At 46.9% G+C, this 24,452-nt stretch overlaps 2 protein-coding genes across 2 annotated transcripts in view; both read left to right on the top strand.

The window, feature by feature from the left end:
* Positions 1-24,452, top strand: part of LOC136626156 (alpha-2-macroglobulin-like) — a 459,985-nt gene that overhangs the window by 235,030 nt on the left and 200,503 nt on the right. The gene's annotated exons all lie outside the window — the stretch shown is intronic.
* The window catches only part of LOC136624976 (alpha-2-macroglobulin-like), a 250,447-nt gene that overhangs the window by 25,898 nt on the left and 200,097 nt on the right, over positions 1-24,452 (top strand). The window contains exons 4-7 of the mRNA XM_066598904.1: positions 4,177-4,229; positions 7,806-7,826; positions 8,626-8,782; positions 17,581-17,665. Of these exons, the coding sequence (XP_066455001.1) occupies positions 4,177-4,229; positions 7,806-7,826; positions 8,626-8,782; positions 17,581-17,665 (316 nt within the window). The remainder of the gene's footprint in view (positions 1-4,176; positions 4,230-7,805; positions 7,827-8,625; positions 8,783-17,580; positions 17,666-24,452) is intronic.

A 24,452-nucleotide genomic window follows, 5' to 3' on the forward strand; every position in this document is an offset into this window, starting at 1 on the left:
ATGGGATGAAACTGAAAGGGAGGAGACACAAATTAGATATTAGAAAAATCTTTCTGACAGTGAGGGTGATCAATGAGTGAAACAGGGTACCACTGGAGGTGGTGAGTTCTCCTTCAATGTAAGTGTTCAAACAAAGGCTGCACAAATATCTGTGCAGGATGATTTAGTAAATCTAGCACTGAGCAGGGGGTTGGATCCGATGACCCTGGAGGTCCCTTCCAACTCTACCATTCTATGATTCTATGATACTCAGGTGCTGTCCCGCTCACATTTGTTATTACATAAGGAAAAAAGGGCAATATTAAAGGGGTTATCCCTTAAAAAATATTGTTTATAGCTAAATACATCCCATATGTATGTTCATTTTTTGTATGTGCAGTTATCAAACAATGTTTATATCCCCAGATATTCCAGGACTAATGTTAGAATATTGCAACCCACTGTTTCTATTCCATGTCCACTCCAGTAATTGTTCCACGGTGGTCACACATGCTCAGTCTTCTATCTCTCTCTGCTCTACTGACCAAGTGGAGGGATCACTGGCATTGTGAGCAGCTGCTTCTGAAGTTGCTGCATCTTCTCTAAAGTCAGAAGAGATGCTAGGCAAGTGAAAAGTGAGTGAGACAGTGTTACTGCAGATAATTAATACTGAGTAGATGTGAGCACTGGAGAACATTTATTATATGTTCACACAGCGGAATCCAACACAGATTTTTTCCACCTTTTAGACTGCATTTTTTGTCGTAAATTCACATGTAAATTTAGCTGTGCCAATGAACAAAATTTTCAACGCTATTCCTCACAGATCTACGTAAAGAAGTGACTGGTCCCTTCTTGATGCCAATACATACGGAATTGCATCAGAAACTCCACATGTTGATTTAACCTATTGGCAAGACTTAATCCATGTGCAAATCTGGGGCAAAATATGCTGTTGAAATTTATGGCTTTGCTGTGGATGTCTGCTGCAGATATTAGTGGTGGAATACAAGCAAAGAAATCTACTTTCTATTCCATCTGACCATACCCTTACTGAGGTGGACTGGACATAGGAAGGCTCTTCAACAGAAACAGCAGGTGGCGCTATCCTAACATTAGTCCTGAAATACTTGGGAATTTAAATATAAGTGTAAAAGCAAAAAAATGTTTAGAATTAAGGCCTGGATTAATCTATAAACAATATTTTTTGTAGCTCAACCCATTACGCGACGGAAACTATTGACAAATGTTCATTTTCCCCAATGGAAAATGCAAAATGTAATGCAATATGCTGGGCTTTCCAAGAAGTAACTGTTGTTTGTAATGGGTATCTGCTCTGGCTGAAAAAAAAGTGATAGCCAGAAAAAGCCCTCCATTACATCAATAGTCCCTATTTGGGAATAGGAAAAGGTATTGTCTATAGCAAAAATTATCTATATATATAAAGACGAAAGCCCTCACTGACTCACTGACTCACTGACTGACTCGCCAAAAGTTCTCCAACTTCCCGATGTCGTAGAAACATGAAACTTGCCAAACGCATAGATTATCTCCAGAATAGGAAAAGTAATTGGGTCCCAACTCGATTATTCGATTCTAGCGCAAAAGAATTGGCGTCAAAATTTTGCGTACGGAATCTAAATCTCTCACTTCCCAAAGTCATAAAAACTTAAAATTTGGCACGCGCATTGATTATGTCATAAATAGGAAAAGTTAATGGGTCCCAACTCGATTATTCAATTCTACGCGCAAAAGAATTAGCGTCCAAATTTTACGTACGGAATGTAATTTTCTCACTTTCCGGTGTCATAGAAACGTGAAATTTGGCACGAGCATTGATTATGTCATAAATAGGAAAAGCTAATGGGTCCCAACTCCATTATTCAATTCTATGCGCAAAAGAATTAACGTCCAAATTTTACGTGCGGAATGTAATTTTTTCACTTTCCGGTGTCATAGAAACGGGAAATTTGGCACGAGCATTGATTATGTCATAAATCGGAAAAGCTAATGGGTCCCAACTCCATTATTCAATTCTATGCGCAAAAGAATTAGCGTCCAAATTTTACATGCGGAATGTAATTTTCTCACTTTCCGGTGTCATAGAAACTGGAAATTTGGCACGAGCATTGATTATGTCATAAAAAGGAAAAGCTAATGGGTCCCAACTCAATTATTCAATTCTATGCGCAAAAGAATTAGCGTCCAAATTTTACGTGCGGAATGTAATTTTTTCACTTTCCGGTGTCATAGAAACGCGAAATTTGGCACGAGCATTGATTATGTCATGAATAGAAAAAGCTAATGGATCCCAACTCGATTATTCAATTCTATGCGCAAAAGAATTAGCGTCCAAATTTTACGTACATAATCTAAATCTCTCACTTCCCAATGTCATAGAAACATGAAATTTGGCACGAGCATTGATTGTGTCATAAATATGAAAAGTTAATGGGTCCCAACTTGATTATTCAATTCTAGCGTAAAAGAATTGGCGTTGAAATTTTACGTGCGGAATGTAATTTTTTCACTTTCCGGTGCCATAGAAACGGGAAATTTGGCACGAGCATTGATTATGTCATAAATAGGAAACGCTAATGGGTCCCAACTCGATTATTCAATTCTATGCGCAAAAGAATTGGCGTCCAAATTTTACGTGCGGAATGTAATTTTCTCACTTTCCGGTGTCATAGAAACGTGAAATTTGGCACGAGCATTGATTATGTAATAAATAGGAAAAGCTAATAGGTCCCAAATCCATTATTCAATTCTATGCGCAAAAGAATTAGCGTCCAAATTTTACATGCGGAATGTAATTTTCTCACTTTCCGGTGTCATAGAAACGGGAAATTTGGCACGAGCATTGATTATGTCATAAATAGGAAAAGCTAATGGGTCCCAACTCCATTATTCAATTCTAAGCGCAAAAGAATTAGTGTCCAAATTTTATGTACGTAATCTAATTGTCTCACTTTCCGGTGTCATAGAAACGGGAAATTTGGCACGAGCATTGATTATGTCATAAATAGGAAAATTTATTGGGTCCCAACTCAATTATTCAATTCTAAGCGCAAAAGAATTAGTGTCCAAATTTTATGTACGTAATCTAATTCTCTCACTTCCTGATGTCATTTTATATAAAGGAAATGTCGCATGGTTGCCTCCACGTGATGTTTCCTGGGTAACGCAGAGAACTATGCAAAATGGTGAACACATGTTTTTCCGGTATCTCTAAAGTAACCACGACTTCATAAGATTTTCCGTGTAAACACCAGATAAACACCAGTACCAAATTAACTCGGGCGAAGCCGGGTATATCAGCTAGTGAAAAATAAGCCAGGAACACCAATCAATTAACAGTAATGCATGAACCTAACTTTATTGTATCCCAAAGTACATTGTGAAGCACAATTTCTAAAGACTTTGTAAGTCGTAAGCCCCCATTAAATATAACAGTGTGCATTGAGCCACAGTGATATAACTCTTGCTCTAGTATTGACCCTGATATTGACTTTGATGCCAAAACATCCCAGGTGTCACTGGAACAAAATAGCAACTACTGGAGCCACATGAAGGGGGCATGATGGCCACATGTGGCTGCCGGTTGACTAGTTGGCGAACACTGAACTAGAGCATAGTCCCAACCTGTGGTCCCCAAATGTTGCTACTAGAGATGAGCGAGCGTACTCGGCCACGCCCCTTTTTCGCCCGAGTACCGCGATTTTCGAGTACTCGGGCGAAAAGATTCGGGGGGCGCCGTGGATGAGTGGGGGTTTGCAGCGGGGAGTGGGGGAGAGTGGGAGAGAGGGCTCCCCCCTGTTCCCCGCTGCTACCCCCCGCACCGCCACGCCTCCCCCCGCCCCCCGGCGCCCCCCCGAATCTTTTCACCCGAGTACTGAAGTACTCGAAAATAGCGGTGCTCGATCGAGTAATTACTCGAAACGAGTACATTCGCTCATCTCTAGTTGCTACACCACAAATCTCAGCATTCCCTGGCAACTTATGTATGTCAGACCATATTGAGAGGTGTAGTTATGCAAAAACTGGAGAGCCACAGGTTGGCCACCGACGACTGCCCTAAAGTATAGTCATCTGTGAGACAGAGAAACAGAGAGTACCGTAGGACTATTAAAAATCTTTCTCGAGTCAAATAATAATTAATAATGTTTTTCTGACTTTTTTTACCCTACATTTCAGTGAAGTTTCGGGTGATCTCTATGGACCATCACTATCATGCTACAGATAAAACAGTAAGTGTTTTATTGATTACCATATAATGAAAACAAAGATCTGGTACTGTGTTAGCCAGTAGAGCAAAATGTGATTGTTCCCAGCTCATCGCAGATCTCATCGCCACACGATTGAACACAGAAAAAGAGAATTACCTGTGGCCGAGCACTTCTCTAACCGTGGACATGACATAGGAGATATGAGAGTTTTGATATTAAAGGGTGGTTTCAAGTCACAAAACCACAGAAGAATTTGGGAATATAAATTGATAACAACCTTTGACACGCTGAATACTGGGTTAAATGGTTCCCCAGGATTTATGCGCGAATGGGAAGTGTGAGACATTTATTATACAGATAAGACCCCCATCAACAGTAATTTAGGGACCATAAAACTTTCACTCCGCTATCAGTGCCTAGACAAAAAAAGTTTGTTTGCTGTTGCAGAATTCCTTTTAAGTGCGAACCAATCACATCCATATCTGTGCCTTATCATAAGTATGTATGTTATAAGTGTGTATAAATATCCATGCCTCTTCAGATCCAATCCATAAGCCTGAAGAAGAACCCTGCGTTGGTTCGGAAGCTCGCTATTATTACATCATGTATTTTTGTTAGCCATTAAGAGGTATCATATCTACAAGATTACGTGGTTTCTCTTGCTGGGAACAATCACATTGACTACCATGTAATAAGACAATGACTAGTACAAGTGCCGGCCGGCAATCAGCGGAGATACGCAGTTGCTGGAGACGTCTGCACTTTATATGAGCACCACAATAGACATTAAATATATTGCAATACTCCGGGCCGTATATTGCGATAAATGTTCACATCATGACACAAATGTAAAGGGAAATTTTGTTAAATATATCACCTACTGCACTATGGATTCAGCCCTTCATTCCCTGCACCATAATAGTAAATTGCAGTTCACATATATTTGATGTATATGATATTTTACACCAGTCCAAGTGAAAAAAATGGCTGTGTGAATAGCCTCACAGGCTGTTACGGGTCTATTTGCTGTCAGTAGAATGCATGGATAGCTCAAGACTAGAGATGAGCGAGCACCAAAATGCTCGGGTGCTCGTTACTCGAGTCGAACTTTCAGTGATGCTCGAGAGTTCGTTTCGAGTAACGAACCCCATTGAAGTCAATGGGTGACTCGAGCATTTTTGTATATCGCCGATGCTCGCTAAGGTTTTCATTTGTGAAAATCTGCAAAACACAAGAAAGTGATGGAAACGACACAGAAACGAATAGGGCAGGCGAGGAGCTACATTTTGGGCTGCATCTCAAGTTCCCAGGTCCCACTGTTAAGCCACAATAGCGGCAAGAGTGAGACCCCCCCCCCCCCCCCCACTGTCAGCGTAAAGATCGTTCTCCTCTGTCACAGCTGTAACAGCTGTGGCAGAGAAGAACGATGTTAGCCCATTGAATTCAATGGAGCCGGCAATACAGCCGGCTCTATTGAAAGCAGTGGGTTGCCGGCGTACGCGGGATGAATTGTCGGGAAGGGCTTAAATATATAAGCCCTTCCCTACAATTCATCCAGAAATGTGTAAAAATAAAAAATATATATATACTTACCTGGTCCCGGCAGAACGATGTTAGCCCATTGAATTCAATGGAGCCGGCAATACAGCCGACTCCATTGAAAGCAATGGGCTGCCAGCGATCGCGGGATGAATTGTCGGGAAGGGGTTAAATATATAAGCCCTTCCCTGCAATTCATCCAGAATCTCTACTCAAGACCTTAAAATATGGCTGTTTGAATGGGTTCTTATTTATTTTCCTCTTAACACAAGACCTTAGTTCCCTGCACAGAATTAGCACCATGTAATGTATCTATTGTATCACTCCACCCATTCTAATTAGTGTCTTATGGGCATTAACTTTTCATCCATAATAACATTTAATAAGGCGGTTTGTGTTTCAAGTAGCCAGGCTACTGAATCTTGCATCGTGCAAAAATCAAACAATTTTATTGCCCATGTAAAACCACCCTTACTGTTGCTGACCTACCCTCAGGATAGGTCATCAGTAGTTGGTCAACAAGGGTCGGTTGCTCAAGATATCTGCCTATCAGCTGATCCTCTGGCCCACTGACAGAGCAGTGGGGCCAGGCATTGTTATTGGAAGTCAGCACCGGAAGTGTAGTAAAGGCTTCGCTCAAATTTAAATCAATGAGAGCTATGCCTTCCATTACATTTTGGGCTTCTCATTGCGGACAGAGATGGAAAAGTAAAAGGAGGCTTCAGTACTTTTGATTTCCGTGGGAGCAAAGCCTTTATTTCCTTTCCGGCCCTGACCACCGATAACAATGTCTGGCTGCGCTGCACTAACAGCAAGCCAGAGGATTCGCTGGTTGGTGAGGATCCTGAGTGGTGGACCTCACCAATGAACTTTTGATGACCTATCCTGAGGGTTGGTCATCAATAGTGAAAGCTTAGAATACCCCTTTAAAGGGGGTGAACTGCAAGTGGGTGCCCAATGCTGGTTTTGGCCGCACAGTTCTTATATGTGAAATTTGTTTTTTTAACAAGTTTTACCTTTGAAAATTGTGCAACCAATAAATGTTTCACAAAATCCTGGCAATCTACAGTAAAATATATGCGGTTTTGCAGTTGGGTAATAAACCATGTCGCACATTACCACAATAACCCTAGGACTTTTGCTAAGAAGCTTCAACTTGGTATTACCTTAGTGAATAAGGAAAGTACATGGACGTGGCTATCACTGTCATAGGTGGTACGATTGCAGCCGGGCCCATAGGATAACAGGTCAGCCCAGATTCCCAGGTGAATGCTGCTCTTCAGCTCCCATAGCCAGAATTTACATTGGTTAGGACTCAGGTTTCCGTCTCAGTCGGCATGGTGATGCCACTGCATTGTGCGGTCTATGACGGGTTGCAGCTAGAAGATCAGTACCTGTTGTAGGAATGGGTGTTAAGTTAATTTTTTTAATTTGGTACAATGGAGCACTATTACTATATGGGTACACTATGGGTGTCACTATTACAATATGGGAACACAATGCGGGCCCCTATGCTACATGTAGACACTATGGGAGCCATTATTACTACATGGAGGGCTACAATTACTATATGAGAGCCAATATTACTATATAGGGACAATATGGGGACCACTATTTCTATATGGGGATAGTATGGAGGCCACTATTGCTGGGCTTTATGGGGCCTGCTATTGCTATATGTGGCCACTATGCGGCCCCTACTGCTATAAGGGAGCAATATGGGAACCACTATTACCAATTGAGGGCACTTTTAGGGCCACTATCACTATATTGCTTGACTATTTGGGCCATTATTACAATGTGGGAGGCACTATTTTTATATGGGGAATTATGGAGATCACTACTACTATATGCGGGGACTACAGAGCCACTATTGCTATATGGGGGCACTGTGGGGCCACAATTACTATATGGAGGCAGTATTACTATATGGGCTAGGGGGTAGCCTACATCTGAAATTTGTCCTGAGGCCCATTGAACTCTAGTTTTGCCCCATGAATGTAAGAACTGCTGAGTTAAATATCAACTTTTTAACTAAACTACTTTTTTTCATTTCAGCATCCTCTGGTTGAGATAACGGTAAGTATGATAAAAACACTTACATAACTATGCTTCACATTAGCAGTTATTGCAAATTAAAGAACAAAGTTAAACTGGTTATTTGCCTTGGCTATAGGTATTCAATCTGCAATATGGTTACTCCAGGGGGTATATGCCATGTTCTCAGGGAAAAACACACTTTGCTCTTGCTGTCCTTTTAATAGACAGCACAGTGTATGCTTATTGGTACACTTTGATGTAATTTTTTGAGAAGGGAGTAATTGGCTTAAGAACATTAAGAAACTCTGGCCTAGGAAATCTGATTATAAAGTTGGGCTGGATATAATACACATTTACTTTCATCTTAAAGAGGACCTGTCAACTCACCTGACTTGTCTATTTTAGCAATTACTTCTATTCTTCGTGATTAACCTTTCATAGAACTCCGTGCTGTGCCATTTCCTGGAAATTTCAGAATAAATTGTCAGGGTGTATGTGTGTGGTTGTGTGTGTGTGTGTGTGGGGGGGGGGGGGGGGGGGGGGGCATGTCTCTACATAGTCTAACATTGTGCAATCAGTGAATCGGTGCAGGCTATGCTGACTGTATAAGAACACACAACTTTAACAATAGGAATGGTATGATTCAGATGTCAATCTTTTCATAAGCATTCAGGAGGAAAAACAGGAATGGCAAAAGGCAAAGTTATGAGAAAAAATGTCAGGAAAGGTGACTCTAAATGTCCTAATTTTCCATTTTACTTGCAAACACATACTGTATATGTAAATATTAGCTTTCTGTTGTCATAAGTAATTTCACCATTTCTTTCATTTCCCATAGGACCCAAATAAACAACGGATAGCACAGTGGCTGAACGTGCCTACTCATCATGGATTTGCAGAGTTTAGCTTCCATTTGGGAAATGAGTTATCTCTTGGAGAATATAAAATTAACTTACCTGATTTCTGCAAAAAAACATTTAAAGTTAAGGAATACGGTAAGTTCTAAATGTGAATAACTAACAAACGATATTAAGATATGTTATCTAATCAATATTTAAGAAATACAATCACAGACAAAAAAATTAATGCTCCAAGAAGGAGTTGTTGGAATCAAATAAAACTTTATATATATATGTATGAATGTAATAAAGGCCTCGTGTGGCGCAGAGTGTTAAGGCAGGAGAAATGCAGGCCCAAGCTCTCGCTCACGTACTGGAGGTTGAGGTGGTTCAGGTAGCCAGCTGAAGGTAAAATGAGTGTCCAGCTTGCTGTGGAGTTAAAAGATGACCTGGGACAGCAATGGCAAATCTCCCTGCAAAAACAGTCTGCCAAGAAAATGTTACGTTGTGACGTCACCCAAGGAGTCAGTCATGACTCAGTGCTTGTACTAGGAAACTTTACCTTTACCTAATAATTAGAGATGAGCGAGCACCAAAATGCTCGGGTGCTCGTTACTCGGGACGAAATTATCGCGATGCTCGAGGGTTCGTTTCGAATAACGAGCCCCATTGAAGTCAATGGGCGACCCGAGCATTTTTGTATTTCGCCGATGCTCGCTAAGGTTTTCATATGTGAAAATCTGGGCAATTCAAGAAAGTGATGGGAACGACACAGCAACGGATAGGGCAGGCGAGGGGCTACATGTTGGGCTGCATCTCAAGTTCACAGGTCCCACTATTAAGCCACAATACTGGCAAGAGTGCCCCCCCCTCCCAACAACTTTTACTTCTGAAAAGCCCTCATTAGCAATGGATACCTTAGCTAAGCACCACACTACCTTCAACAAAGCACAATCACTGCCTGCATGACACTCCGCTGCCACTTCTCCTGGGTTACATGCTGCCCAACCCCCCCTGCACGACCCTGTGTCCACAGCGCACACCAAATTGTCCCTGACCAGCCTTCAGCTGCCCTCATGCCACGCCACACTCATGTCTATTTATAAGTGCGTCTGCCACAGGAAAAGCAGGCACACACTGCAGAGGGTTGGCACGGCTAGGCAGCGACCCTCTTTAAAAGGGGCGGGGCGGTAGCCCACAATGCTGTACAGAAGCAATGAGGAATATAATCCTGTGCCACCGCCATCTGGAGCTGCACACGTGGGCATAGCAATGGGGAACCTATGTGCCACACACTATTCATTCTGTCAAGGTGTCTGCATGCCCCAGTCAGACCGCGTTTTTTAATTCATAGACACAGGCAGGTACAACTCCCTATTGTGAAGTTCCTGTGGACCGACAGCATGGGTGGCTCCCTGGAACCCACCGGCGGTACATAAAAATATCCCATTGCATTGCCCAACACAGCTGAGGTAGAAATGTTGGGCTTAATGCAGGTGGGCTTCGGCCCACACTGCATGCCCCAGTCTGACTGGGGTTCTTTAGATGTGGTTTCAGATGCATTTATAATTCTCTGTGGATCCACAGCATGGGTCGGTGCCAGGAAGCCACCGGCGGTACATAAAAATATCCCATTGCATTGCCCAACACAGCGGATGTAACGTCAGCTGTAATGCAGGTGGGCTAAAAATTCATTTGATTACACTGTAGGCGAGGGCCCACAAAAATTGCTGTATCAACAGTACTAATGTACATCCAAAAAATTGGCCATGGCCAACCAAGAGGGCAGGTGAAACCCATTAATCGCTTTGGTTAATGTGGCTTAAGTGGTAACTAGGCCTGGAGGCAGCCCAGTTGAACGAAAAATTGGTTCAAGTTAAAGTTTCAACGCTTTTAATAGCATTGAAACGTATAAAAATTGTTTAGAAAAATTATATGACTGAGCCTTGTGGCCCTAAGAAAAATTGCCCGTTCGGCGTGATTACGTGAGGTTTCAGGAGGAGGAGCAGGAGGAGGAGGAGGAATATTATACACAGATTGATGAAGCAGAAATGTCCCCGTTTTGGATGGTGAGAGAGAACAATGCTTCCATCCGCGGGTGCAGCCTACGTATTGCTTAGGTATCGCTGCTGTCCGCTGGTGGAGAAGAGAAGTCTGGGGAAATCCAGGCTTTGTTCATCTTGATGAGTGTAAGCCTGTCGGCACTGTCGGTTGACAGGTGGGTACGCTTATCCGTGATGATTCCCCAGCCACACTAAACACACTCTCTGACAAGACGCTAGCCGCAGGACAAGCAAGCACCTCCAGGGCATACAGCGTGAGTTCAGGCCACGTGTCCAGCTTCGACACCCAGTAGTTGTAGGGGGCAGAGGCGTCACCGTGGACGGTGCTGCAATCGGCTACGTACTCCCTCACCATCCTTTTACAGTGCTCCCGCCAACTCAGCCTTGACTGGGGACCGGTGACACAGTCTTGATGGGGAGCCATAAAGCTGGCAAAGGCCTTGGAGAATGTTCCCCTGCCTGCGCTGTACATGCTGCCTGATCTCTGCGCCTCCCCTGCTACCTGGCCCTCGGAACTGCGCCTTCTGCCACTAGCGCTGTCGGATGGGAAGTTTACCATCAGTTTGTCCACCAGCGCCCTGTGGTATAGCATCATTCTCGAACCCCTTTCCTCTTCGGGAATGAGAGTGCAAAGGCTCTCCTTATACCTTGGATCGAGCAGTGTGTACACCCAGTAATCCGTAGTGGCCAGAATGCGTGTAATGCGAGGGTCACGAGAAAGGCATCCTAACATGAAGTCAGCCATGTGTGCCAGGGTACCTGTACGCAACACATGGCTGTCTTCACTAGGAAGATCACTTTCAGGATCCTCCTCCTCCTCCTCCTCCTCAGGCCATACACGCTGAAAGGATGACAGGCAAGCAGCATGGATACCGTCAGCAGTGGGCCAAGCTGTCTCTTCCCCCTCCTCCTCATCCTCCTCATGCTCCTCCTGCTCCTGAACGCGCTGAGATATAGACAGGAGGGTGCCCTGACTATCCAGCGACATACTGTCTTCCCCTGGCTCTGTTTCCGAGCGCAAAGCGTCTGCCTTTATGCTTTGCAGGGAACTTCTCAAGATGCATAGCAGAGGAATGGTGACGCTAATGATTGCAGTATCGCCGCTCACCATCTGGGTAGACTTCTCAAACTTTCCAAGGACCTGGCAGATGGCTGCCAACCAGGCCCACTCTTCTGTAAATAATTGAGGAGGCTGACTCCCACTGTGCCGCGCAAGTTGGAGTTGGTATTCCACTATAGCTCTACGCTGCTCATAGAGTCTGGCCAACATGTGGAGCGTAGAGTTCCACTGTGTGGGCACGTCGCACAGCAGTCGGTGCACTGGCAGATTAAACCAATGTTGCAGGGTCCGCAGGGTGGCAGCGTGCGTGTGTGATTTGCGGAAATGTGCGCAGAGCTGGCGCACCTTTCCGAGAGGGTATGACAAGTGGGGGTAGCTTTTCAGAAAGCGCTGAACCACCAAATTAAAGACATGGGCCAGGCATGGCACGTGCGTGAGGCTGCCGAGCTGCAGAGCCGCCACCAGCTTACGGCCGTTGTCACACATGACCATGCCCGGTTGGAGGCTCAGCTGCACAAGCCAGCGGTCGGTCTGCTCTGTCAGACCCTGCAGCAATTCGTGGGCCGTGTGCCTCTTCTCTCCTAAGCTGAGTAGTTTCAGCACGGCCTGCTGACGCTTGCCCACCGCTGTGCTGCCACACCGCGTGACACCGACTGCTGGCGACGTGCTGCTGCTGACACATCTTGATTGCGAGACAGAGGTTGCGTAGGAGGAGGAGGGTGGTTTAGTGGAGGAAGCATACACCCCCGCAGATACCACCACCGAGCTGGGGCACGCAATTCGGGGGGTGGGTAGGATGTGAGCGGTTCCAGGCTCTGACTCTGTTCACCCAATGTGCCGTCAGGGAGATATAGTGGCCCTGCCCGCCTGTGCTTGTCCACGTGTCTGTTGTTAGGTGGACCTTGCCAGTAACCGCGTTGGTGAGGGCGCGTACAATGTTGCGGGAGACGTGGTCGTGCAGGCCTGGGACGGCACATCGGGAAAAGTAGTGGCGACTGGGAACCGAGTAGCGCGGGGCCGCCGCCGCCATCATGCTTTTGAAAGCCTCCGTTTCCACAAGCCTATACGGCAGCATCTCTAGGCTGATCAATTTTGCAATGTGCACGTTTAACACTTGAGCGTGCGTGGCGTCGTACTTGCGCTTGCGCTCAAACTGTGACGCTAGCGATGTCTGGACGCTACGCTGAGAGACATTGCTGGATGGGGCCGAGGACAGCGGAGGTGAGGGTGTGGGTGCAGGCCAGGAGACAGTAGTGCCTGTGTCCTCAGAGGGGGGTTGGATCTCAGTGGCAGGTTGGGGCACAGGGGGAGAGGCAGTGGTGCAAACCGGAGGCGGTGAACGGCCTTCGTCCCACCTTGTGGGGTGCTTGGCCATCATATGCCTGCGCATGCTGTTGGTGGTGCCTCCCCAGCTGATCTTGGCGCGACAAAGGTTGCACACCACTGTTCGTTGGTCGTCAGGCGTCTCTGTGAAAAACTGCCACACCGTAGAGCACCTTGACCTCTGCAGGGTGGCATGGCGCGAGGGGGCGCTTTGGGAAACAGTTGGTGGATTATTCGGTCTGGCCCTGCCTCTACCCCTGGCCACCGCACTGGCTCGGCCTGTGCCCACACCCTGACTTGGGCCTCCGCGTCCTTGCCCGCGTCCACATCCTATAGGCCTACCCCTACCCCTCAGCATGGTGTATTACCAGTGATTTGATTTCCCAGGCAGGAAAGAAATTGGCGCAAGCCTGCTGTTAAACGTAGCTGGCTGCGTATGTTTTTTGTTAACGTTCTGCACCCACCACACACGTACCCAGAACGCTGAGGACTGTCAGAGGCAGGCCAAATAGAATGTTTCCCTTTTTTTTTGGTAAAGAAAAGGCCCACTGCGTATATTCAATCAATAATATATGTCTTCTGGCCCTGCAAATGTGTCACAGAACTGCAGGGTTGCAGAGTTATTAACTACAGCAGAGCGGTGATTTTTCCCAGGCAGGAAAGAAATTGGCGCAAGCCTGCTGTTAAACGTAGCTGGCTGCGTATGTTTTTTGTTAACGTTCTGCACCCACCACACACGTACCCAGAACGCTGAGGACTGACAGAGGCAGGGCACATAGAATTTTTCCCTTTTTTTTTTAAAGAAAAGGCCCACTGACTATATTCAATCAGATAAGAAATCTGTTCCACAGAAATGCAGTTATATGAAGTGCAGCAGAGCGGTGATTTTTCCCAGGAAGGCAGGAAATAAATTGGCGCAAGCCTGCTGTTAAACGTAGCTGGCTGCGTATGAATTTTTTACTATCTCCACCCCCCACACACGTACACAGAACGCTGAGGACTGACAGAGGCAGGGCACATAGAATTTTTCCCTTTTTTTTTTAAAGAAAAGGCCCACTGCGTATATTCAATCAATAATATATGTCTTCTGGCCCTGCCTACACAATTCTGTCCCTGTAGTATTACTGCAGGGCGCAATGCTCTGCACAGCCGATTTTGAAAAAAAAATAATGCAACACTGCTAACAGCAGCCTGCACAGTACTGCACACGGTTAAATGTGGCCCTAAGAAGGACCGTTGGGGTTCTTGAAGCCTACACTCACTCCTAACACTCTCCCTGCCTAACCACCACTTCTGTCCCTGGACTATTACTGCAGGGCGCAATGCTCTGCAGACAGCCGATTTTGAAAGAAAAAAAATTGTGCAACACTGCTAACAGCACCCTCCACAGTACTGCACACGGATAGATGTGGCCCTGAGAAGGACCGTTGGGGTTCTTGAAGCCTACACTCACTCCTAACACTCTCCCTACAGCAGCACCAGCAGCAGCACTTTCCCTCAGCTAACTCAGTCACAAGGCATCTGAGGCGAGCCGCGGGAGGGGCCGACTTTTATACTCGGGTGACATCTAATCTCCCCAGCCACTCACTGCAGGGGGGTGGTATAGGGCTTGAACGTCACAGGGGGAAGTTGTAATGCCTTCCCTGTCTTTCAATTGGCCAGAAAAGCGCGCTAACGTCTCAGAGAGGAAACTGAAAGTAACCCGAACATCGCGTGGTACTCGTTAAGAGTAACGAGCATCCCGAACACCCTAATATTCGCCCGAGCATCAAGCTCGGACGAGTACGTTCACTCATCTCTACTAATAATGGTATATGTAACTGATTACAACAAGGCTCACCACAAGGCTTCCATACTCAAACACAACGGTCATCGGCTCCCATACTGAACCTGGATTGGTCACTAAAGACGATTCGGTATAACTGCAGCAGTCCAGATTTCTCGTTGATGACACCACTGAGAACAAAGGCAATGGTGTTAGGATATTAGGATATTAATGGCAGGAAGCGTAATGGGCAACGTGTCACCAAATTTCCTTCTGCTATGCGCTTGGAAATGGTCCGGGTACAGACAAGGTTCTGTAATGAAGGTGCCAAGTGAGTCTGGATGGTGGACAGCAAAACTATTAGATCTGTCATATTTGTTGGTGGACAAATCAAATCTCTCTACTGGTGGTCTGTCTGGGCCATCTTAAACCTGTTTTCTGCCCTCACATAACCACTGCTCCCAACACCTTCTAACAGCTTGGTCAGAACAACCTAGATGGTGGGGAATTCGTTGAAACAACTTTTTTTCCAATGATGCTCCCCCTCTCGAAGTCTGTCAACTGGGCAAAATGTGTTTGAGTGCATCCTAGATACATGTCTAGCAGTCAACGATCTCTCAACAAGACGTAAACTACACAAACGTAGCCTCTGAGAGCCTTTTTATAGGGCAAAGAGGGAGCCACTTTTGCAGCAGCTGGTAGCAAGACCCCATGTTTAATCAGACCACAACTATAATCCCTTACATATCTGTCTGAGAAATAGAGCAATCCAACATTTCTATCTGGGTACATTATTTTTTTTGTCAATAAGTGTATTTTAAATAAAGTTTATGTATAATATGTGTTGGGCTCAGGCCCCTGCAGCATGTGCGATGGTAAGCGTGGTATATAAAATAAAATGGTGTCACAGCGACTATCACCACAGCTCTTCAGATAGTAATGTCTGCAGCGGAGCTCAACAAGTTTTATGGTGTTGTGGATAATGTGATATGTCGTGACGCCAGTGCTCTGTATAGCAAAATATGTAGGAGAGAAGAGTCAGTAATACACGGAGGCCAGTAGTTATGAGAATATTAAAATAAATATTTTTTACTGTAATTTCATCAGAGCTATTGCAACAGCATTTGTCTCAGTATAGGGGAAAACTAGGCAACAATTCTCCACAGACATTAGATTGACAAATCAAATAATTTTGCATGTAAGATGGCCGAGGATATTTGGGGGAGATAAGGCAGCAATATCACCATTTATACACCATAACCTTCTGACTATTGTTAACATACAACATGGCCTTTCTGTTATCCATATTAGTCTCCATCACTCAGGAGCATTTCACTAGGCCTCTGTCACTTCTGGGCTGTCTCCATCACTCAGGAGCATTTCACTAGGCCTCTGTCACTTCTGGGCTGTCTCCATCACTCAGGAGCACTTCACTAGGCCTCTGTCACTTCTGGGCTGTCTCCATCACTCAGGAGCACTTCACTCGGCCTCTGTCACTTCTGGGCTGTCTCCGTCACTCAGGAGCACTTCACTCGGCCTCTGTCACTTCTGGGCTGTCTCCGTCACTCAGGAGCACTTCACTAGGCCTCTGTCACTTCTGGTCCATCTCCCGGCACCTTTACACTTTACCTTACATATACAGAATCACAGTCAGGGACTAGTGCTTGAAGACATGCTTTGGTCCTTCCCTCTCCACAGGTCTCACCCGCTCCGCGATCTGTCTCATGTTGTCTTCTCAGTCTGCCACAGCTCTCTGCCAGCTCCTCACTTCAGCGTTGTATCACACCAACTCACTGCTTTCCACTCACTATTGATTTTCTGACTATCTTCTCCAACTAGCTGACTAAAACTTGACTGCCCTCTCTCAACTGTCACTTCCTCTCCTATCATCCCATGTGGGCTTTACTTAGCAATGCACTAACCAATCACTGCCTGCCTCTCAACTGTCACCCCACTGTCAGATAGCCAATCATATTGTTAAACTCTTCAGACAGACTGGCCAATTAGGGCTCAGACTGTCGACAGATTAAATTTAGCTCTGTTGCAGGGTAGATTACCCAAGAATTAACACTTTCATGCCCTGAGTGAATTGCAAACCTAGATAAAATTAGTGATAGCCCTTTTGTAAGACCCTTCTGGGCCACTACATCTGTGGATTAGAAATTATGCTTTCAGCTGTGAAAAGTGTAGCAAACTTAATGGCACACTTAATTTCTGTAGGTCTGTACTTTACAGCTGTAGGCCCTCTATATGCTGCCATATGGAGCTTCATACAAGAGTGTAATATTGCCTAAATGCAATGCTTCTATCGGAAAATATTTCACCAATATGGCACCCAGTTGAACATGTCGCAATTAATGTTCGTAATCAAACAGAATCCAACAGAAAAAACATCAAACGAAATTGGTGAAATTCAGATGTACAGTCTATGGATGCCTATTATAACTCTGAACTCTGTTCAACTCAGAGGTTGTAAGGAGCCATAATACATTCACAGAATGACAATAAGGGAGTAAGGGTGGTAGAGGCTCTCTAGATCCCTAAGGTTGTAGTGGACCCTCTATAACCCAGCCTCAGTTGCACCCATCCTAAACCTGGTTGACTGAGCCATTCAACTAAAATTGACAAAATGATGTTGGACCATCCTGCTCAATGGCACAATGTAAAAGTGTCATATTTTTCATCAAGATGCCGGAAGGAGAAATTCTGATTTGGTAAATTTCATCATTTCTATTCCTTTCAGTACTAAAGAGATTTGAGGTAAATATCATCGCACCATCCAGCATTGCCCTGATAGACAAGTCATTTCACCTGGAGGCTTGTGGCAGGTAAGAATAAAAGTAGTGTGAGGGACCTTTCACATGGGGTGAATAATGCCGCTCGGATGCAGCACAATTTGTAGCTGCAAAATTCTGCACCAAAATCCACAGGGCTAACTGCAGATGTGATGTGATATTGCTGGCTGATGTAAGCTATATTCATTCCACAGCAAAATCCACACCGATCCATGCGGATTTTGGTGCGTAATTTATCCCAACTTGCGGTGCTGAATGCAGAAAATTCCACTCATGTGAACGGTTCCTTAGGCTTCCTTCGGATGTACTGTCTTTTGGCTTTTTTTTTGTTAAAAGAACTGCCAGAAAAACTGCATGCAATTCTTTTGATGGCACCTGTGTTTTTTCTCAGGTTTTTGACTTGTTAGCAAAAACACAAGCTTTTTACAACATATTTACAACACAACTTGTTTTAAAACATATTGGCCGCCTGCAGACGAGCGGGTCGGATCCGGCGGCGAGAATTCTCGCCGCGGGACCCGACCCGAGCGCCTGCAGGAACGAGCACGTACTCACCCGCGCCCAGCGGCCCCGACTCTTTCTTGTGCTGGCTGCCGAGCAGCCGGCGGCCGGGTGAGTGACGTTTCTGTGTGAGGCTCTGCGAGCCTCGCACAAAAATAGGACATGCCGCGGTTTGTTTGCCACGCGAGATTTCGCACGGCCAAACCGCGTCCGTCTGCATAGGAGTGCGTATTGTAATGCACTCCTATGCAGACTTTGAGTGGCGGAAATCCCGCGGGAAATCCCGCCGCAGGATTTCCGCCCGTCTGCAGGCGGCCATTGGGTTATTTCAGGTTTTCTCTGAAAGTAAACAGTGTTTTGTTTATTTTAGGTCAAATGCACATGGGCATATTTGCATTACAGAAACCAGAGCAGGCGTCCGCCTCCGGATTCTGCAGCAAATGCTGCACATAAACATGCTATGAAAAAATCGCTTTTCCCTGTCAATAAGTGGAAATAACTTGCAGTGGGAAAATTGCAGCATGGTCTTTTCCAGCGCGAATTTCCCACAGATGTCTTCCATTGAAGTCAATGGAAGCTATCCGATCTGCAGACCTTCAGTAATCATGATTAGCGACAATGCAGGATGATCTGTACTGCGCATGTGCGCAGGCGTGTTGCCGGTGCTTATGTACGCATCCGCAGACTCGGAAATAGAAGACCCAGATAGCATGCAGAAGACCCAGACACGTAACCGTAGTGTGCTCGGCCGCGGGCAGGGTCAGATTACGCTGCGGGCTCCAGCATACATAATCGGATCCACCTGTGGACATTAGGCCTAACTGTGATAGGAGTTTATTTGTCCCCCACTAAAGCGCCTGTATGGTAGGGTCCATCACACAGAAATTATAGTGACTGAAAAACTGACTTTTTGAGAGAACATAATGCCAAGAAAGTCTCAAGTGGTCAGAATTGCATCACATGATCCACCTGAAGAGGACTTCAGCAAGTTTCAGATAGAAAATAATGCACTAACTTAACAGGGTAATACTAGCCGACTTATATATCCTGGAGTATTATGTATACTACATACATAATGAATAGAAAAAAAATCACTGAAGTGATTTTTTAAATGGGGTTAGCTACCGTACCAGACACAGTTCCACATGTATGCTAATTACTGTTGGGTTGTGCAATGCAATGCCTGATCTGCTCCAGAAAGTCCTGCTGTACCTTTGTTCTAATAATCAGTGGTTCTGAATAGAGATGAGCGAACGTACTCGTCCGAGCTTGATACTCGTTCGAGTATTAGCGTGTTCGAGATGCTCGTTACTCTAGGCGAGCACCACGCGATGTTCGAGTTACTTTCACTTTCATCTCTGAGACATTAGCGCGCTTTTCTGGCCAATAGAAAGACAGGGAAGGCATTACAACTTCCCCCTGTGACGTTCCAGCCCTATACCACCCCCCTGCAGTGAGTGGCTGGGGAGATCAGGTGTCACCCGAGTATTTAAATCTGCCCCGCCCGCGGCTCCCCACAGATGCATTCTGACATAGATCAGGGAAAGTGCTACTGATGCTGCTGCTGCTATAGGGAGAGTTTTAGGTGTTATATTAGGCTTGAAGAACCCCAACGGTCCTTCTTAGGGCCACATCTGACCGTGTGCAGTACTGTTGAGGCTGCTTTTAGCAGTGTTGCACTTTTTTTTTTTTTTTCGGGCGTGCAGAGCATTGCGTCCTCAGTCTGCAGTCATTGTACATAGTATAGGGCCAGTACTGGCGAGGCAGGGACAGTGCGAAAGGCGAAAGAGATATACTGTCTATATAGGCAGTGGGCTTTTTCAAACAAATTTGGGAAAAAAACTATATTTGGGCTGCCTGTGACCGTCTTCAGTGTACTGCGTGTCTGCTGGTGGTAGTAGTCCTAATTAATACGCAGCTAAGTGTTACAGCAGGCTTGCGCAAAAGTGTTTCCTGGCTCTGCGTTGCCCGTTACATCACTGCCGTCATCCCGTCCAGAGGGAAACAGTCTGCAGTAATTTTACATAGTATAGGGCCAGTAGTGGTGAGGCAGGGACAGTGCGAAAGGTGAAAGATATATACTGTCTATATAGGCAGTGGGCTTTTTCAAACAAATTTGGGAAAAAAACTATATTTGCGCTGCCTGTGACCGTCTTCAGTGTACTGCGTGTCTGCTGGTGGTAGTAGTCCTAATTAATACGCAGCTAAGTGTTACAGCAGGCTTGCGCAAAAGTGTTTCCTGGCTCTGCGTTGCCCGTTACATCACCGCTGTCATCCTGTCCAGAGGGAAACAGTCTGCAGTAATTTTACATAGTATAGGGCCAGTACTGGTGAGGCAGGGACAGTGTGAAAGGTGAAAGAGATATACTGTCTATATAGGCAGTGGGCTTTTTCAAACAAATTTGGGAAAAAAACTATATTTGGGCTGCCTGTGATCGTCTTCAGTGTACTGCGTGTCTGCTGGGGGTAGTAGTCCTAATTAATACGCAGCTAAGTGTTACAGCAGGCTTGCGCAAAAGTGTTTCCTGGCTCTGCGTTGCCCGTTACATCACCCCCGTCATCCTGTCCACATTGAAACAGTATACATATATACGCTGCCTACAGTATCTGTCTACTGTCTGAGCTCTGCCTTTCAAAAAATAGAAGCAAAATACTTAAGGCCTACTAGTGGCGTCTGGCCACTTGACTGCTTCTGCGCTGTGAATTCTACTAGCTCAGTCATACGCACCTACGTCTCACTACAGGCGTGTGCAATAGTGTTTCCTGGCTCTGCGTTGCCCGTTACATCACTGCCGTCATCCCGTCCACATTTAAACAGTATACATATATACGCTGCCTACAGTATCTGTCTGCTGTCTCAGCTCTGCCTTTCAAAAAATAGAAGCAAAATACTTAAGGCCTACTAGTGGCGTTTGGCCACTTGACTGCTTCTGCGCTGTGAATTCCAATAGCTCAGTCATACGCACCTACGTCTCACTACAGGCGCTAGCAAAAGTGTTTCCTGGCTCTGTTTTGCCCGTTACATCACTGCCGTCATCCCGTCCAGAGGGAAACAGTCTGCAGTAATTTTACATAGTAAAGGGCCAGTACTGGTGAGGCAGGGACAATGCGAAAGGTGAAAAAGATATACTGTCTATATAGGCAGTGGGCTTTTTCAAACAAATTTGGGAAAAAACTATATTTGGGCTGCCTGTGACCGTCTTCAGTGTACTGCGTGTCTGCTGGTGGTAGTAGTCCTAATTAATACGCAGCTAAGTGTTACAGCAGGCTTGCGCAAAAGTGTTTCCTGGCTCTGCGGTGCGTTCCGTAAGCGAAGTCAGCCTCCAACCACAGGCCAATAAGCGGCACATTTTATTACAGCGTTCTGTTTCTGCTCTACTCGTAATACACCATGCTGAGGGGTAGGGGTAGGCCTAGACGACGTAGACGCGGGCGAGGACGCGGAGGCCCAAGTCAGGGTGTGGGCACAGGCCGAGCTCCTGATCCAGGTGTTTCGCAGCCGACTGCTGCGGGATTAGGAGAGAGGCACGTTTCTGGCGTCCCCAGATTAATCTCACAATGAATGGGTCCACACGGTAGACCTTTATTAGAAAATGAGCAGTGTGAGCAGGTCCTGTCGTGGATGGCAGAAAGTGCATCCAGCAATCTATCGACCACCCAAAGTTCTACGCCGTCCACTGCTGCAACTCTGAATCCTCTGGCTGCTGCTCCTCCTTCCTCCCAGCCTCCTCACTCCATTACAATGACACATTCTGAGGAGCAGGCAGACTCCCAGGAACTGTTCTTAGGCCCCTGCGCAGAATGGGCAGCAATGGTTCCTATCCCACCGGAGGAGTTTGTCGTGACTGATGCCCAACCTTTGGAAAGTTCCCGGGGTCCGGGGGATGAGGCTGGGGACTTCCGGCAACTGTCTCAAGAGCTTTCAGTGGGTGAGGAGGACGACGACGATAAGACACAGTTGTCTATCACTCAGGTAGTAGTAATTGCAGTAAGTCCGAGGGAGGAGCGAACAGAGGATTCGGAGGAAGAGCAGCAGGACGATGAGGTGACTGACCCCACCTGGTTTGCTAGGCCTACTGAGTACAGGTCTTCAGAGGGGGAGGCAAGGGCAGCAGCAGGGCAGGTTGGAAGAGGCAGTGCGGTGGCCAGGGGTAGAGGCAGGGCCAGACCGAATAATCCACCAACTGTTTCCCAAAGCGCCCCCTCGCGCCATGCCACCCTGCAGAGACCGAGGTGCTCAAAGGTCTGGCAGTTTTTCACTGAGAGTGCAGACAACCGACGAACAGTGGTGTGCAACCTTTGTCGCGCCAAGATCAGCCGGGGAGCCACCACCACCGGCATGCGCAGGCATATGATGGCCAAGCACCCCACAAGGTGGGACGAAGGCCGTTCACCGCCTCCGGTTTGCACCACTGCCTCTCCCCCTGTGCCCCAACCTGCCACTGAGATCCAACCCCCATCTCAGGACACAGGCACTACCGTCTCCTGGCCTGCACCCACACCCTCACCTCCGCTGTCCTCGGCCCCATCCACCAATGTCTCTCAGCGCACCGTCCAGCCGTCGCTAGCGCAAGTGTTTGAGCGCAAGCGCAAGTACGCCGCCACGCACCCGGACGCTCAAGCGTTAAACGTGCACATAGCCAAATTCATCAGTCTGGAGATGCTGCCGTATAGGCTTGTGGAAACTAAGGCTTTCAAAAACATGATGGCGGCAGCGGCCTGCGCTACTCGGTTCCCAGTCGCCACTACTTTTCCCGATGTGCCGTCCCAGCCCTGCACGACCACGTCTCCCGCAACATTGTACGCGCCCTCACCAACGCGGTTACTGGCAAGGTCCACTTAACAATGGACACGTGGACAAGCACAGGCGGGCAGGGCCTCTATATCTCCCTGACGGCACATTGGGTGAATTTAGTGGAGTCTGGGACCGAATCAGAGCCTGGGACTCCTCACGTCCTACCCACCCCCAGAATTGCGGGCCCCAGCTCGGTGCTGGTATCTGCGGCGGTGTATGCTTCCTCCACTAAACCACCATCCTCCTCCTCCTACGCAACCTCTGTCTCGCAATCAAGATGTGTCAGCAGCAGCAGCACGTCGCCAGTAGTCGGTGTCATGCGGCGTGGCAGCACAGCGGTGGGCAAGCGTCAGCAGGCCGTGCTGAAACTACTCAGCTTAGGAGAGAAGAGGCACACGGCCCACGAACTGCTGCAGGGTCTGACAGAGCAGACCGACCGCTGGCTTTCGCCGCTGAGCCTCCAACCGGGCATGGTCGTGTGTGACAATGGCCGTAACCTGGTGGCGGCTCGGCAGCCTCACGCACGTGCCATGCCTGGCCCACGCCTTTAATTTGGTGGTTCAGCGCTTTCTGAAAAGCTACCCATGCTTGTCAGACCTGCTCGGAAAGGTGCGCCGGCTCAACGCACATTTCCGCAAGTCCCACACGGACGCTGCCACCCTGCGCACCCTGCAACATCGGTTTAATCTGCCAGTGCACCGACTGCTGTGCGACGTGCCCACACCGTGGAACTCTACGCTTCACATGTTGGCCAGGCTCTATGAGCAGCGTAGAGCTATAGTGGAATACCAACTCCAACATGGGCGGCGTAGTGGGAGTCAGCCTCCTCAATTCTTTACAGAAGAGTGGGCCTGGTTGGCAGACATCTGCCAGGTCCTTGGAAACTTTGAGGAGTCTACCCAGATGGTGAGCGGCGATGCTGCAATCATTAGCGTCACCATTCCTCTGCTATGCCTCTTGAGAAGTTCCCTGCAAAGCATAAAGGCAGACGCTTTGCGCTTGGAAACGGAGGCGGGGGAAGACAGTATGTCGCTGGATAGTCAGAGCACCCTCATGTCTATATCTCAGCACGTTGAGGAGGAGGAGGAGGAGCATGAGGAGGATGAGGAAGAGGGGGAAGAGACAGCTTGGCCCACTGCTGAGGGTACCCATGCTGCTTGCCTGTCATCATTTTAGCGTGTATGGCCGGATGAGGAGGAGGAGGATCCTGAAAGTGATCTTCCTAGTGAGGACAGCCATGTGTTGCGTACAGGTACCCTGGCACACATGGCGGACTTCATGTTAGGATGCCTTTCTCGTGACTCTCGCGTTACACGCATTCTGGCCACTACAGATTACTGGGTGTACACACTGCTCGACCCACGGTATAAGGAGAACCTTTTCACTCTCATACCCAAAGAGGAAAGGGGTTCGAGAGTGATGCTATACCACAGGACCCTGGCGGACAAGCTGATGGTAAAATTCCCATCTGACAGCGCTAGTGGCAGAAGGCGCAGTTCCGAGGGCCAGGTAGCAGGGGAGGCG

The sequence above is a fragment of the Eleutherodactylus coqui genome, chromosome 4 (assembly GCF_035609145.1).
Source record: "Eleutherodactylus coqui strain aEleCoq1 chromosome 4, aEleCoq1.hap1, whole genome shotgun sequence".
In the NCBI taxonomy this organism is placed as follows: domain Eukaryota; kingdom Metazoa; phylum Chordata; class Amphibia; order Anura; family Eleutherodactylidae; genus Eleutherodactylus; species Eleutherodactylus coqui.